A 16,472-nucleotide genomic window follows, 5' to 3' on the forward strand; every position below is an offset into this window, starting at 1 on the left:
TATATGTAAGAGGTGTTTGTACCGCGCACATCTGAACTCTGGTATTTAAACGAGCGCTCATATGTGATGACAAAGATAAAGGAGGTTCTGTGACCAGCACACGGAAGTACCTTTTCATGGAGTACCTACAACATATTTTACTTTTGGTTTAAGAAACAATGGTGCTATTGTTGGTCCAGCACTTTATAAAATTACTTGACCTGTGAGTCTTGTGGCAATTTGTTAATTTTTCAGTCCTCGATGTGTTGAGCACCATGTGAAATCAAAGACTTTTGAGTCCTTCGTTGGGTTATCTGATTAGAGTGCAACAGATGGTAAAGATGGTTGTGGGCCATGTGTGGGGATGTCTCGGTGGTGCACAAAGGCACATTGGAATGGAAGATCTTGGCACTGTATCTCAGTATCTGATAGACTACTAGCCACAGATTCCTTCACGTAGAATTATCCCAAGGCGTGAGACTGGATCCGGAAACCTTTGCCACAGCATCCCTGCGCGCCGGGGGCAGGCGACATCACGCGACTCCGCCCAGGCGTCGTCCGCGTACGTGACGTCAGTGAGGTCACATAAGACACGCCCCGGCGCACCTACGTCTGTTTTTTCCTTTTCCGTGTGCAACGCGGGTCCGTTCCTTGCTATAGCCCTGTTTCCGGCCCCACTTTCTTCCAATCTTTTTTGGTGGGAGCAGTGTGCGAATGCCTTCGGGCTTTAAAACTTGCATGTTTTGTGGGCGTCTTATGTAGGGGACGGACCCTCACCTCATTTGCATGTGGTGTTTCGGGAAGATCACAGCACCTCGGATTGTGCTGCGTGCCAAAAGTTGAAGCCGAAGTCGCGGCGGGAGCGTCGCATGAAACTTATCTCGGCACGTCTCTCCAGGTCGACGTCCTCCCCTTCGGCGGACGGCATCAGGTCCGGCTGTGGTCGTCGTCCTTGCCTTTCTCCGATGTCACGTGAGTGTCGCTCTCCGGTGGGTAAGTGTCGCAGTTCATCTCCGGGGGCTGGTACTCGGCCTACCGGGGGCGTGGACTCTCCGCGCGTGATGCAGCCCCGCGCATCGTCCTATCCACCGTTTCCTGGTGTTGGGGCATCGAGAGTCCAGATGGAGACTTACGTGGCGGCTTTGCAGGCCTTACTGGTGTCTCCTCCTCCTTCCCCTCCTGGGGCGTCGGGGGATCCCTCGCCTCACGCAGGGCCCTCCGCGGCGCCGCCGGTGGCTCCGGCGACGACTGGGTCGGATCCAGGCTTGGAGGATGTGGTGCTGTTGGGGTGCGGCTCCTCTAGGGCACCTCCTTCAGGCCACGGCGTCTCTGCTTCGCCGCAAACCCCAGCGGAGGTCCCTGTAGTGTCGCGGGAGGTCGCCGGGGCTCGGGTCGCATCCCCGAGCCCCTCTTGGGCCCTTGGCAGGGTGGTCCTGTCTAAGGCTGAGGTGACGCCGCTATGGCGCTGGCAGCAGCTGGACCGTGCGGAGCAACATGGGTCAGTGGCCCCTCCTCGTCCCGCTCGGTGTTGAGGTCGAGGGCAGACCCTTCGCCCTTCTCCGGGCCCCTCTCGTACCTCCTCACAGGCGGCTGCCACGTTGGAGGGCGAGTCGGAGGTTGTATCGTTCCTAGCACTGACACAGGGGTTGCCGGGTGACCTTCTCCTCCTTCTGCGCCGCGGCCGGCAGAGGGCTTCGAGCCCCTCCCCGGGCCCATCCCAATCCCCCACGCAGGTGGCTGCTTCAGCGGGGGTCGGGTCGGTGCAGTCCCGGCGCCGCTCCGAGGTCAGTGCGGCTCCAGCTCTACTTCGGTCCCCGCTCCGGTCTCCGGTGCGGGGTGACTTGGAGGTCCCTTGCCCGTCAACGCCAGATGGCGCCAGTGTCCTGCCTCAAGCAGCAGACTCCACGGCTCCGCAGAGGGGTCGTATGACGGATTCGTCTTCGGACGCTCCTTCTCCGGAGGCAGGCTGCATTTTGGTGTCATCCTCCCCGGAGACTGGTCGCCGTGTGGTGTTTTTTTCACCGGTGTCGAAGGGTGGCTACCCGCCCTTTCTGCGGCAGGGGTGTCCGTCGGAGGAGCGGCAGGTCCCTCATTCTTCCGCACCTCCTGACTTCCTGGTCTGGCCCTTGCCCGCCCTGCTTGGCCTCGGTGACGGCCGCCTTAGTTTGCAGCCGTCGCCCACAGAGGAGTTGCTTTCTCCGCAGCGAGGCCCTACCGATGCAGGTGCGGCCTTCACTCATGCGGTGTCCACGGCTGTGGCCATCCTACGCATGGGCGACCCGGTGGCTCACTTTCCAGCAGACCATCTGTTGGAGGTCCTCCACCAGGGCTCTGGTGGGAGGGAAATCTTGCTTCCCTTTGAAGGTTTGCTCCTTTTTGCCTTGACAGGGGCTTGGAGGCGTCCTGCCTCCGGGGACCCAGTGCCTCCGCATCTCCTACATCGGGCCTTCGGACGCCGCGTGACCCGGCGTGTCTGTCCGTTCACCCCACAGCCGTCAGTCCCCTTCTGCAGACTGCTTTTTCCTCCCTCCCTAACGCCCCTGTTGGCTCCGCCGTCCAGGGAGGCCCGCTGGCTGGACACTTGGGAACGCAACATTTTCTCCTCGGCCTGCATGGCCCTGCTGGCCCTTAACACCTTGTGTGTGCTGGCTAGGGCCTCCTCCTGTTTGTGGGACTCAGCTGAGTCTCTGGGGTCTGCAGCATCCCAGGAGTCAGGTGGATTTGCAGCACCATGCGTAGGATGGCCGGGAGCTTGCTGCGTTTATTCTCCACTCCGCTCTAGACGTCTCTTAGGTGCTGGGCCGGGCCATGGCTTCCTCAGTCGCTCTCCGTCGCCATGCTTGGCTTCGGGACGGCGTCTTCCCCGAAAATATTCGGGAGAGGCTCATTGATCTCCTATTTGATGGCGGTCTGTTGCTTCATGCCCTGGCCGACTTCGCCAACCAGAGGCTCTTGGCAGGGCTCCGTCCTCCTCCTCCGTCCCCTCCTCAGTGACTTCTGAGTTAGACAAAAAAAGGACCAACAGCTAACCAAGGTCAAGCACTTAAAGTTTCATTACGTGATAATGTAAAAATTCAAGTGCCACAACTTCCGGTATCCGCTGTTTAAAGATACTTAGCCATAAGGGACCATGGGAGAAAGAGAGAAGGGAAGGTGCACTCGGTCAAGGACCCTTATACAAGCAAAAACAGTATTCTGAGATGCATTTTCATCCTTGATCCATTTTCTTCGGTAAGAGGACAGGCACACAGCCAACGCGTTTCGTTCCCTCAAGCCTTGGGAACTTCGTCAGGGCTTCAAGCGGGTATAGGATAACGTCAATAAGAGCCAGAAGAGATAATACCATGAGAGTCGAAAATAGCAATCTCAAAGTAAATCGAAAGACACCAATGTCACCGAATTCTTAAAGAGCAATTACGTGAAGTTATATTCACAGTAACGCTTCAAAAGCGTGGCCTTTATAGAGCTTTGAACAATCATATAAGATGTCTGAAATGTTCTATCATGAAGAGGCGCAGTATGATAGCTGATAAACCCAGGTTCAGTAAAGTACTTCTGAGTTAGGGTTGCCTTTAGGTCTTCTTAGGCCGGCGCTTATGGTTGTAGTATGTTTTTCTGGCTGATTACGTCCTGCCTTGGGACTTTGGCATTGTTGGCTGCTGGACGGCCCCTTGTTGCTGTTGTTGTGTGAGAGTTCTGCAGGAGTTGTTGCGCAGACTTGGCCCTGAGAATGGGCCTTCTGCTTTGCTTGGGCTGCTGTCAAGCCTGTTGCGGGGATGATTTTTCCCCGTGGTTCTTTTGTTTCTTCCTCTGCTGCGGAAGTTCTTCCAAAGAGGGTTCCCCTATATTGGGCCTTCACGTTCCCTATGTGGGGCTATGGTAGCTGTCATATGGCTTATGCTCTGCTGGAGGGTTCTGGTCGGCTTCGGGTACCTGTTCTCCTTGGTGTTTCCGTAGGTTGCTTTGCTCCCTGAGGTTGTGTGCGCGGCCACTCATGGTGGTGGTAAGGGCCTCTCCTTCTCTCCCTGATTCCGTTCTGCGGTCTGGGTTGTCCCTTACTAGGCGTTGCCTACTTGGTCTTCCTGGAGCTTCGAGCTGTTCTTCTTGCTTCTGGCCTTGACTGCCGGCATTGTTCTAGCTGACAGGCTGCTCTCCATCTGGAGTGGGCTCGCCTTCTTCTCCCTAGTTTCCTCGGGCTCTCTAGGCTCTTCTTCCTGTCTTGGCATTCGACGGAAGCTGTGCTGCCTTGTGGGGGGGTGCGGTGCTTCGGCCTCTCAGCCCTTGCTTCCTCTGCTGTGGGTATGCGAGCCTCTTCAGCCTTCTTTCCCTCCTACGTCCCCTTTGGGTCGGTGGGGTTCTGCTTGTGGGGGTTCCCTTGGCCTGGCAGGGGAGAGGTTCTACCTGGTTCACAGATCTGGTCCCCTGTGGGGCCCTCTGCTCTGCATTGGCTGGTGGGGTCCTTTCGCAGACCCTCCTTCCACGGGGGTATTGCTAGGGTATCTATTCTACGTGAAGGAATCTGCTGCTAGTTGTCTCTATCAGATGTACGAGTTACTTACCTTCGGTAAGGATGTATCTGGTAGAGACAATTCACGGCCTGCCCTTCCTCCCCTATTCTTCGAGGACCCTTGGGTTGGTCTTTGGTACGCGCCTCCCGGTGGGGGCTGTGTCTCCTGTGAGTGCCTGCCTTGTTCTTGACGGGTGGCTCCGGCTGGGGGCAGTAATTTCCTCCCTTGATTCTTTGGAGGCTGGGGTTTCAGTGCGCTGGTGCCCCGCTGCTCTGGCTACTCCAGGTTTTTTTTGGGGGGGGGGGGTTGCTTCTATCCTTGTCCTTCCTCCCCTCCCTTCCATTGCTGTCCTCTGGTTTGAGGGTCCTCTGGCCATGTCTTGTCCTTGTGGGTGGTTGCCCTCTAGGTTGGGGTGGTTTGTTGTCCCTGTCCGTCTTGGGACTGGTCCCCTTCCTTGCTCAGGATGAGGTGGGTGGGCTTCCTCCGTGTGCCGTGACTTATGCCTGTTCTTCCCTTCGGGGCACAGGGATGGGAGGTTGTCTATGTGCGGGCAGGGTAGCTGCGCAAGTTTCTGCTTGTTCTTCTTTCTTCTTTCCTCTGCGGTGTTTTCACCACCCTGGTGGTGTTAGTAGTCACCGTTTCTTTCCAACTTTTCTGCTTTTCGCACACTGTTCCAATGCTCCCACAGTTTATCTGGTGATTCCACGTTGTGGTGCGGAACAGTTCTCAGAAGAAAACTGACGTAGGCACGCCGGGGCGGTCTTATGTGACCTCGCTGACGTCACATACGCGGACGACGCCTGGGCGGAGTCACGTGATGTCTCCCCACCCCCGGCGCGCAGGGATGCTGTGGCAAAGGTTTCCGGATCCAGTCTCACACCTGGGGATAATTCTACGTGAAGGAATATGTGGCTAGAATCGTCTCTACCAGATACATCGTTACCGAAGGTAAGTAACTCGTACGTGCGGCCATATAGAGCTTTGTGCAAAGGCGGAGTGGCTTGAAAAGGGATATTTTATTTCGACATAGTAGGGGGCATTTTTGGATTTCCCCATGTCTTCAGGAGGCATCAGCAAATTGAGTACAGCTGCTTTTGTTCTTGTCACCAACCAAAAGTCCTTCAGATTATCTAAATAGGAAGGCATGCTTTTGCAAACTGCACACTCCTACCTCCATCAGAGCTCTGCTCCCCTTGAGTGATGTTCATGGCATCTGTCCAAAAAATCTAAATGGGTCACACAGTTTTTTCAGGCTGCTTGGCACAGTTTGCTCCAGAGGTGTTACGAGACAATGGAATGTTCCTATCCCAATGGAAATGTTTGGGCCTAAGTGTATTGGAAGACCTTCAGCATTAGCTGGAAGCATGCTTTTAGAGTGCATGGCACTATAATCCCTTTGACAGCACCCCTTTATGCTTAGGGTGCTGTAAGACAGTGCAGCGCTCTATCACTGTAGTGTATTAACAATGATGCTGAGCCCTTTTATCGTTGTTTCAAACAGAGGGGAACGTGCGATATTTTGGATCAGCCATGGCCCGGTACGATTTCTGCGCCAAGGACCGGACAGAGCTGACCCTCAAGGAAGGCGACATTGTGAAAATACTGAACAAGAAAGGACCCCAGGGCTGGTGGAAGGGGGAGATCTATGGCAAGGTGAGCAGAGACCAGAGAACTGGGTGCAGGGAGGAAAATGGGTACGTGGCACAGTGAGTCGAATCCTTAAGAGGGTGTGGAAAGTAAGGAGAAGGCCCCTAGGAAGGGCAGACAAGATAAGTGGAGCCCTTAGCAGTAGAATTTCTGCAAACATTGTAGAGGGATCTGGCATGTGTGGAAAGCAAGGTGAGCAGAACCGCAGGGGGTGGGGAAAGACAACTTAAACGGAGACCTCTAGAGAAGGCAAGGTACCTAGAGGCTTCCAGGGTAAAGAGAAGATGAGACTTCAGTGGGAGCTGGGATACAAGGTCTCTTGGGTAGGAGGAAATAGAGAGCAAAGTCGTTGTGGGGAAATTAGGTGAAAAGAACCCTTTTGGAGGTGAGGGAGGAGGCAAGGTGAACAGAGATCTACTGAGGGTTTAGGAGATGACGAAATGAGCATAAACCTCCTGGTGGGACAGGATGGACAGAGACCCCCTTGTGGCGAGTAGGAGCCCTCAGAAGTGTGCACGATGAGGATATAGTTCCTAGGGGAAGACTTACTGCTGTGATGGGCTGAGCAGAGCCCTGTTAGGGATATGCATGGTGGGGGAGAGTGGTAGACGAGGCGAGCGTTGACCTTGCATGGGTCCCCAGACTGTGCTTTATTCAGAGGTAGTGTGCACAGGTCTCATGCCCCTTCCATAATCTCATGCACTGTGTATGTCTCTTATTCTCCAGGTGTGTGTGTTGTTCTCCTGCCTCTTCCATATTCCCGGGTAGTATGCAATGGTCTTGTGTCCTCCTTATCGTGAGATACGTCTCAAGCAGTTTACTTGTCTCCCGTCAGGGCACGGAGGTTGCGACACAGGATTCGGTTGGTTGTATTTATCACGATACCAAGAAAGATTACATACCTGGCCGATCATAAGAAGACAGTGGGGGTCACTGGAAATGATTATCATAGGAGCTGGGTGTAGGAAAAGAGATGAAAAGGGATAGTTGGGTACCAATAACTAGGTCATAAGGTTTGCTAAGAGTAAGGGATGTATTGGTACAGAAGGGATCAACTGGAAGGTTAGGAAAAGCCTTTTTGCTGGATGCCAGCAGATAGCTCTTAACGACAGTCACAGAGTTTGGAAAGCTTTTAGAGGGTGTTTTACTTTGTGTAATGCTGGACTAAGACAGATAACAACCTAAGAACGTTAAGACTCCATACGATATTGATGCATCAATGGGAGACTTTTTCTTAAATGATGAGAACAGAGACCAGCCCAAAAGGTGCACTATAAGTGGATAATAGGGAGCACCAGGCAGTGAAATAATTTAGAAATGGGACAGAAAACCAGAGTAGGAAGAGTAATTGACTGCAGGATAGACCAATGCCAAGAGGGTGATGCAGCAGCTAGAAAAGAATTGGAGACAGTCAAAGGTCAGGAAACTGCACTGGAGATGACTGTGGGGACACTACAGATTGCGAGCAGTTCCAGAAGTAAACACGCACATAAATCTTAAACCGAACTACAGAAATCCTTAACAAGGATTCAGAGATCAAGAGCAGGCTATACCCTAGAGGCACAAGGACAGCATGTGTGCTGTTGATAAAAGGAAACCCAAACAATAGCTCATAAATTCACCTAGAACACACTGGGGAAACTATTGCTCTCCTGGCACATGTAAACTAGAAGAAAGACTTGGAGCAAAGTTACAAACAAAGGAAACTCCAACTAAAGGAAGACCGAGGTTGCAGCCAAACCAGCAAATACATAGAAACAGAAGTACTGCTGACACCAAGCAGGAATGCAAGGCAACACCCAAAAATTAAAAGAAGTGTAACAGGCTGAAACAATGTGAGGCAAGTGAGTTTGCAGATGAAGCAGAGTGTTGAATGAGGGGGCCGCAGAAACTAAGGTAGGGCATAAGAGCAGAAGCAGAAACAGTAACAGTAATGAAGAATATTTAGGTTCTCAAACGGAGGTCCACAATGCAGGTAACTGGATCACAAAGCAGGAGATCCCTTTGTAGGCAGGAAATAGAGGAACTGCTGGAGGAAGGAACCAGTCAATAATAGGTCTTCAGCCCAAGCTCACACCAGTCCACGGTGCGGCTGATTCCAACAAAGCATAGGTGTGACTTAACTGTAGCATATGGCAGGTGAAAGGCTCTTGAGTCATGCCCCCAGCCCTCTACCTGACAGTATGTAGATACCAAGGGCCATGAGTTGACTGAACGAGACCCGGGGATGGATCTAGTTTAGAAACTTGGTGTGAACACGCACAAAGAAACACCGGTTTATGCTAAAGCTGCTAATGCAGTGTATAAACATATTTACCAAAGATCTCTTCTGCAAGCCGCAGCCTCAGGGAGGGGGTGCAATTTCAAGATTTTATGAAAGCTTTAGAACAGGATCTAGAATGGGTCTGATTTTAGATATGATCAGGAATGCGAGATAATCAGCAGAGGAGAGGAGCACAGTTGTCACATGAGTATTCATATTGTACATAGGGTCAGAGAAGGACCTCGAGGAGCGCGGTCTGCATGACATGAACTCCTCTGGTGCAGATCTCTTCTGTGGCATCCTTACTCTCAGGCGGTGTGTCTCCTGTCTCCTCCTTACTCTCAGGCAGAGCGCATGTCTCTTCTGTGCACTCCTTGCTCGCAGGCGGTGTGTGTGTGTCTCCTGTCTCCTCCTTACTCTTCTTGTTTCAGTGGGGATCCACTTGAAGATCCTGCGAAGCATGCGGAGCGTGTTGAAGCAGCAGGAGGAGGAGACGGCGTTGACCTGCTTAGTCATGGAGAGGGTAGAGTCGAGGATGACCCCTAGGTTGCGTGCGTGGTCGGTGGGTGTTGGGGGTGTTCCTAGTGCAGTTGGCCACCAGGAGTCAGGCCGAGGGGGTGGATCCGAGGATGAGGACCTCCGTCTTGTCCGACTTCATCTTCAGTCGGCTGTTGCTCATCCAGTCGGCGAAGGCCTTCATTCCTTTGTGGAGGTTGGTTTTGGCGGTGTGGGGGTCCTTGGTGAGGGAGAGGATCAGCTGGGTGTCGTCGGCGTAGGAGATTATGTTGAGGTTGTGCCGTCGTGCGATGTGGGCGAGTGGTGCCATGTAGACGTTGAGCAACGTTGGGCTGAGGGATGAGCCTTGGGGTACGCCGCAGATGATCTCGATGGCTTCGGAGCGGAAGGGGGGGAGGCGGACACTCTGTGTTCTGCCGGAGAGGAAGGATGAGGTCCAGTCCAGGGCTTTCTCTTGGATTCCGGCATCGTAGAGGCGTCTTCGTACTGTGCGGTGACAGACCGTGTCGAAGGCGGCTGACAGGTCCAGGAAGATGAGGGCTGCAGTTTCTCTGTTGTCTAGCAGGGACCTGATGTCATCGGTGGCAGCGATGAGGGCAGTTTCGGTGCTGCGGTTGCTGCGGAACCCGAACTGGGACGGGTCCAGGATGCTGTTCTCCTCGAGGAAGCTGGTCAGTTGTTTGTTGAAGGCCTTTTCGATGATCTTCGCCTGGAGCAGGGAGATGGGTCGGAAGTTCTTGGGGTCCGCCTTGGGTTTCTTGAGTAAGGCGTTGATCTCTGCGTGCTTCCAGCTCTCCGGGAAGGTCGCGGTCTCGAAGGAGATGTTGATGGTTTTCCGGAGATGGGGTGCGATGGTGCTGCTGGCTTTGTTGGCGATGTGGTGTGGGCAGGGGTCTTCTGGGGATCCGGAGTGGACGGTGTTCATGATCTTGATGGTGTCGTTGTCGTTGATGTTGGTCCAGGAGATCAGGCGGTTTGTGCGGGTGGTGGTCGTGGGAGCTGGGGTCTCAGTGGTTGCCGGGGTGGTGACGGTGTTGAAGCTGTCGTGAATGTCTGCGATCTTGCGATGGAAGAAGGTGGCCAGCGAGTCGCACAGGTCTTGTGAAGGTGTGATGTCATTGGTTTTGGAGCTGGGGTTGGAGAGTTCCTTCACGATGTTGAAGAGCTCTTTGCTGTTGTGTGCGTTGTTGTCTAGGCGGTCTTTGAAGGAGGTCCTTTTGGCAGATCAGATGAGGTGGTGGTGTCTGCGGATGGTGTTCTTGTGGGCGGTGTAGCTTTCCGGTGTTCGTTCACGGGTTCCAGGTTTTTTCGAGTTTTCGGCAGGTTCGCGTGGAGGCCTGGAGGTCTTTGGTGAACCAGCTGGCTTTCTTGCTAGTGTGGGTGTTGGAGGGCTTCTTGAGGGGATCGAGGGTGTTGGCGCAGTCGTTGATCCACTGTTTGAGGTTGCGAGCGGCGGTGTCGGGGTCGGTCGAATCTGTGGGTGGGTTCCGGGCGAGGGAGGTGGAAAGCTGGTCTTCAGTGACTTTGCTCCAGCGGCGGCGCGGCATCTGTTGGGTGCGGTGGTGCGTGGTGGGTTTCCGGAAGGTGAAGTAGATGCAGCGGTGATCGGTCCAGTGGAGCTCGGTGGTGTGGTTGAAGGAGATGTGGGAGCTTGCGGAGAAGATGGGGTCAAGCATGTGGCCGGCAGAGTGGGTGGGTGTAGTGACAAGTTGTCTGAGTCCAAGGTTGGTGAGGTTGTCGATCAGGGTGGAGGAGTTGGTGTCATTGTTCTCGAGGTGAAAGTTCAGGTCCCCGAGGAGGATGTAGTCTGTGGAGGCGAGGGCATGTGTGCTGACGAGGTCGGTGATGGGGTCGCTGAACTGTGCTCGTGGTCCGGGGGGTCTGTATATGAGGGTTCCTCTGAGGGTGGTATTGGGATTGGTGTGGATCTGGAAGTGCAGGTGTTCGGCGGTGCTGAGGGTGTCGTCGGTGTTGGTTGAGACTTTCAGAGTGTTCCTGTGGACGATGTCAATTCCTACTCCATTGGTGCAGTCCCTGCGGGTGATCTTATAGCCTTCCGGAATGGCTAAGGCGATGTCAGGTGCCGAGGAGGGGTTCAGCCAGGTCTCCATCAGGAAGGCGACGTCTGGGGTGTTGGAGTCCAGTAGGTCCCAGAGTTCCACGGCGTGTTTGCGTGCGGAGCGGGTGTTGAGAAGAATGCATCTGAGGTGGTTGGGTTCTTTGGTAAGTGGGTTGGTGGGCCGGATGCTGGTGAAGCTGCAGTTCTGGCAGGAGAAGGGTCCTTGGGTGCGCTTCGGGGCGGCCAGGCAGCAGGTACGTGATCAGCCGGCGTTGAGTGCGTGGAGGGTGCTGGAGTCGTAGCAGAGGCAGGCGTCGTGGCGTTCGCGGGGGTCCTGGCGCTGGGCGCGGTCCAGGCGTGGACGGGCTTGCCTTAGGCGTGCCTTTGGTGCACCAGCGGTGCGGCCGCGCAGCAGCCGCCATATATGGGGAGGGGGAGGGAGGAGCAGCTGGGAGGCGGGAGGTAGGGGCAGCGAATGGACAGTCAGGGGGGCGGGGCCGCAGGGGATGCAGCGGCGGGAATGGGAGCGGTGGACGGCACGGGGCAAGGGCACAGATCACGGGGGCACAGAAGAAAAAACGGGGCACAGATCACTGGGGCACAGAAAGGAAACGGGGCACAGATCACGGGAGCACAGATCACGGGGGCACAGAAAGGAAACGGGGCACAGATCACGGGGGCACAGAAAGGAAACTGGACACAGATCACGAGGGTACAGAAGAAAAAACGGGGTACAGATCACGGGGGCACAGGAAGGATACGGGGCACAGATCACGGTGCCACAGAAGAAAAAATGGGGCACAGAAAGGAGACGGGGCACAGATCACGGGGGCACAGAAAGGAAATGTGGCACAGAAGAAAAACGGGAAACAGATCACGGGGGCACAGAAAGGAAACGGGGCACAGGTCACGGGGGCACAGAAAGGAAACTGGGCACAGAACTTACCTCAGCAGCTGGGGCAGGGACAGGACACACAGGCAGTGCTGTGCGGAGGGAGAGCGACCTACCCAACAAGGTGAAGGGTCGCTCACCTCGCCGCGGCCGCCATATATGGAGAGGAGGAGGGAGGGCGGAGCAGCTGGGAGGCGGGAGGTAGGGGCAGCGAATGGACAGTAAGGGGGGCAGGGCCGCAGGGGATGCAGCGGCGGGAACGGTGGACGGCACGGGGGCAAGGTCACAGATCACGGGGCACAGATCACGGGGGCACAGAAAGGAAACGGAGCACAGATCACGGGGTCACAGAAGAAAAAACGGGGCACAGATCACAGGGGCACAGAAAGGAAACATGGCACAGAAAGGGAACGTGGCACAGAAAGGAAACGGGGCACAGATCACGGGGGCACAGAAGAAAAAACGGGGCACAGATCACGGGGGCACAGAAAGGAAACGGCACAGATCACGGGGGCACAGAAGAAAAAACAGGGCACAGATCACGGGGGCACAGAAAGGAAACGGGGCGCAGATCACGGGGGCACAGGAAGGAAACGGGGCACAGATCACGGGGGCACGGATCGGAAACGGGGCACAGATCACGGGGGCACAGGAAGGAGAGAGGCACAGATCACGGGGGCACAGAAGAAAAACGGGGCACAGATCACGGGGGCACAGAAAGGAAACTGGGTACAGATCACGGGGGCACAGAAAGGAAACAGGGCACAGGTCACGGGGGCACAGAAGAAAAAACGGGGCACAGATCACGGGGGCACAGAAAGGAAACAGGGCACAGATCACGGGGGCACAGAAGAAAAAACGGGGTACAGATCACGGGGGCATAGGAAGGATACGGGGCACAGATCACGGGGCCACAGAAGAAAAAATGGGGCACAGATCACGGGGGCACAGAAAGGAGACGGGGCACAGATCACGGGGGCACAGAAAGGAAATGTGGCACAGAAGAAAAACGGGAAACAGATCACGGGGGCACAGAAAGGAAACGGGGCACAGGTCACGGGGGCACAGAAAGGAAACTGGGCACAGAACTTACCTCAGCAGCTGGGGCAGGGACAGGACACACAGGCAGTGCTGTGCGGAGGGAGAGCGACCTACCCAACAAGGTGAAGGGTCGCTCACCTCGCCGCGGCCGCCATATATGGAGAGGAGGAGGAGGGAGGGAGGAGCAGCTGGGAGGCGGGAGGTAGGGGCAGCGAATGGACAGTAAGGGGGGCAGGGCCGCAGGGGATGCAGCGGCGGGAACGGTGGATGGCACGGGGGCAAGGTCACAGATCACGGGGCACAGATCACGGGGGCACAGAAAGGAAACGGAGCACAGATCACGGGGTCACAGAAGAAAAAACGGGGCACAGATCACAGGGGCACAGAAAGGAAACGTGGCACAGAAAGGGAACGTGGCACAGAAAGGAAACGGGGCACAGATCACGGGGGCACAGAAGAAAAAACGGGGCACAGATCACGGGGGCACAGAAAGGAAACGGCACAGATCACGGGGGCACAGTAGAAAAAACAGGGCACAGATCACGGGGCACAGAAAGGAAACGGGGCGCAGATCACGGGGGCACAGGAAGGAAACGGGGCACAGATCACGGGGGCACGGATCGGAAACGGGGCACAGATCACGGGGGCACAGGAAGGAGAGAGGCACAGATCACGGGGGCACAGAAGAAAAACGGGGCACAGATCACGGGGGCACAGAAGAAAAACGGGGCACAGATCACGGGGGCACAGAAAGGAAACTGGGTACAGATCACGGGGGCACAGAAAGGAAACGGGGCACAGGTCACGGGGGCACAGAAGAAAAAACGGGGCACAAATCACGGGGGCACAGAAAGGAAACAGGGCACAGATCACGGGGGCACAGAACTTACCTCAGCAGCAGCAGCTGGGGCAGGGACAGGACACTGTGCGGAGGGGGAGCGACCTACCCGACAAGGTCCAGGGTCGCTCCCTGTCTCCTGTCCCCTCCTTATTCTCAGGCAGAGCGCATGTCTCTTCTGTGCACTCCTTGCTCGCAGGTGGTGTGTATGTGTCTCCTGTCTCCTCCTTACTCTCAGCGTTTGTGTATCTCTCTCCTTCTTACTCTCAGGCAGAGCGCATGTCTCTTCTGTGCACTCCTTGCTCGCAGGTGGTGTGTATGTGTCTCCTGTCTCCTCCTTACTCACGGGCGGTGTGCATGTGTCTCCTCCTTACTCTTAGGCAGTGTGTATGTGTCTCCTGTCTCCTCCTTACTCTCAGGCTTTGTGTATGTGTCTCCTGTCTCCTGTCTCCTCCTTACTCTCAGGCTTTGACAAAGCCTGAGAGTAAGGAGGAGACAGGAGACACATACACAAAGCCGCTTTGTGTATGTGTCTCCTGTCTCCTTACTTTCAGGCAGAGCGCGTGTCTCTTCTGCTGGCTCTGGGTGAACATGGGTCGCCTTCTCTTCTCATACTCTCCTCTTTGCATTTCAGATTGGCTGGTTTCCTGCGAACTATGTGGAGGAAGATTACTCCGAGTACTGCTGAGGCGGCCTGGAGTGTGAGGTCTGCTGTCACTGGGGCGGAGGGCTGCACACACTGGGCCTGGAGCCAATGGGAATAAAGGCGGAGGGAGGCCCAGGCGAATACTGCCCAGGACCCCTTGGAATATCTATGCAGGACCAGAGACCACATGTGCCACCCTGAAGGGGCTCACTGGAACACTTAAGCTCCTCACTGGGATAAGGAAGGGACTCACTGAGAATACTGGAGTGGCTCATGGGGAAAACTGCAATCTCACTGTGAACAATACTAGGCAGACTCACTGATCGCACTGGACATGCTCACTGGGAAGAATGGATACACTTAGTTGAAACACTGGAGTAGCTCGCTGGCACTGAGAAAGACTACATATCCATTCGAAAGACTGAAGATGCTCACTGGGGACAGTGCTGGGGCTCAGTGGGGGCGCTGGGCAGGGCTGCTGAGAGTACTGGCTGACTCCCTGAGAATCCCGGGCCGCTCGCCGCGCTGCACTGGGGTGACCCACCGCCGCCGCCAGGCCGCCTGCAGTCGGGTCTGAGAGGACGGCTGAACTGCAAGCTCTGGGAACATTCCTACTCCAACCGGTGCCTGCCACGGCCGTGTTGTAGCACTCGAGGGCTACATTCATTCATTCATCCCTTCGGGCCAGCTGGCGGTGTAGCATCCTGACACACCTTTGCACTCTGCTGTGCAACCCACATGCAAAGGATTTCGACGAGACGCTTTAAAATGGAAACACTCGTGTTCACTGGATCTCAGACAATCAAGAGACAAACAAAGACGACTTGCTCACATACTGAACCGAGGCACCCATAAACAGTTTGAAAAAAAATGTGCCTTACCCGCATATGGTACAGTAGAAGGCCTTATTCCACTCCCATGATGCACCGAGGCTTCTCTCTCACATACTGTACAGGGGACTCGTGGAGTCACCCTACAGGCCTGTGACTCAGGACTTTCCACTCCTGCTGCAAAATGTATTTATATAATTGTTAAGCAAGTCTGCCTGCAGCTATCTGAACTATACCACTAGCTGGCACCAGATGATTACGATGACTTGTTTTCTTTCCCCCTGGATAATACTATTTTTTTGTGGGGGGGGTTTAAAACTCAAAGCTGGTGCTGTTTGAGGCCTCACATTACATTGTTGACCTGAGCCCTGCAAAAACGTACTGAATGCCTGTCTTACCTGCTGTTCTGAGACAAAGGTACTACTTCGTACTGTATAGAGAAATATGTGAGCCTAAAATCCGAAAAGGTCCGACGGCCCCAGATCATCCGCCAGGCCCAGTTACAGAGCTTGCTCTGCTCAGCCCGACCGCACGGCTGCATCTGCGCACTCGGTAGCACCCAGCTGTAAGCATGCACTGACAGCTCAGCTTTCTTCCTCTCAGTAAAGTCCTGGTACTCCTGGGACTCACCAGCCTCTAGCTAACATGAGAGGGATTATACAGCTCAGACCCCAGAAGCCACTGGTGCGCACAACCTCCATCACTGGAAACGTAGAACCAGCAGAGAACCTCCCATATTCCCACTGCGAAGCACTCGCAGCCTTCACCACTGGGGGCGCAAGGTTACAGTCCAAATGTTCATTCAACCTGACCAGAAATAAAATGTGTTGTTAGAATGCCGCCTCTTCTTATGTTTCTTCTTAGTGTTGAGATGCACCGAGTGAGGGAGGGTACATTTCTGAAGACCAAAGCTTCAAATCAGGTGTACAATTTGCAGATAAGTGGCTGAGAAAAAAACACACCCGCTCTGCCTGTTTGCTCTGATGGTGGGTGGACAACATTTTTTCCCTCTCATACAAATATGTGTGGAAAAATGTGTAAATTCGTGGCCTTTGGAACGTTTTTAGCTTTGCCACACTCAGGTTGTTTTACTTATATACTTATTCAACACCAGCAAATAGGTTCTGCATAGCGCCTATACGTAGCAGAAAACTGTAAGACCCTGAGTAACAGCAGTGTGGAGAATCCCGATCCCTGTCAAAACCGGAGTATTCAAATTACTGCACCCCTGCAATGTACCCCTGACACATTTA

At 54.7% G+C, this 16,472-nt stretch overlaps 1 protein-coding gene across 1 annotated transcript in view; it reads left to right on the forward strand.

The window, feature by feature from the left end:
• Positions 1-16,059, forward strand: part of VAV1 (vav guanine nucleotide exchange factor 1) — a 415,631-nt gene extending 399,572 nt beyond the window's left edge. The window contains exons 26-27 of the mRNA XM_085600348.1: positions 5,989-6,140; positions 14,378-16,059. Of these exons, the coding sequence (XP_085456474.1) occupies positions 5,989-6,140; positions 14,378-14,431 (206 nt within the window). The 3' untranslated portion in view covers positions 14,432-16,059. The remainder of the gene's footprint in view (positions 1-5,988; positions 6,141-14,377) is intronic.
• The last annotated feature ends 413 nt before the right edge of the window (positions 16,060-16,472 follow it).

The sequence above is a fragment of the Triturus cristatus genome, chromosome 4_2, assembly GCF_964204655.1.
Source record: "Triturus cristatus chromosome 4_2, aTriCri1.1, whole genome shotgun sequence".
NCBI classification, from domain to species: Eukaryota; Metazoa; Chordata; class Amphibia; order Caudata; family Salamandridae; genus Triturus; species Triturus cristatus.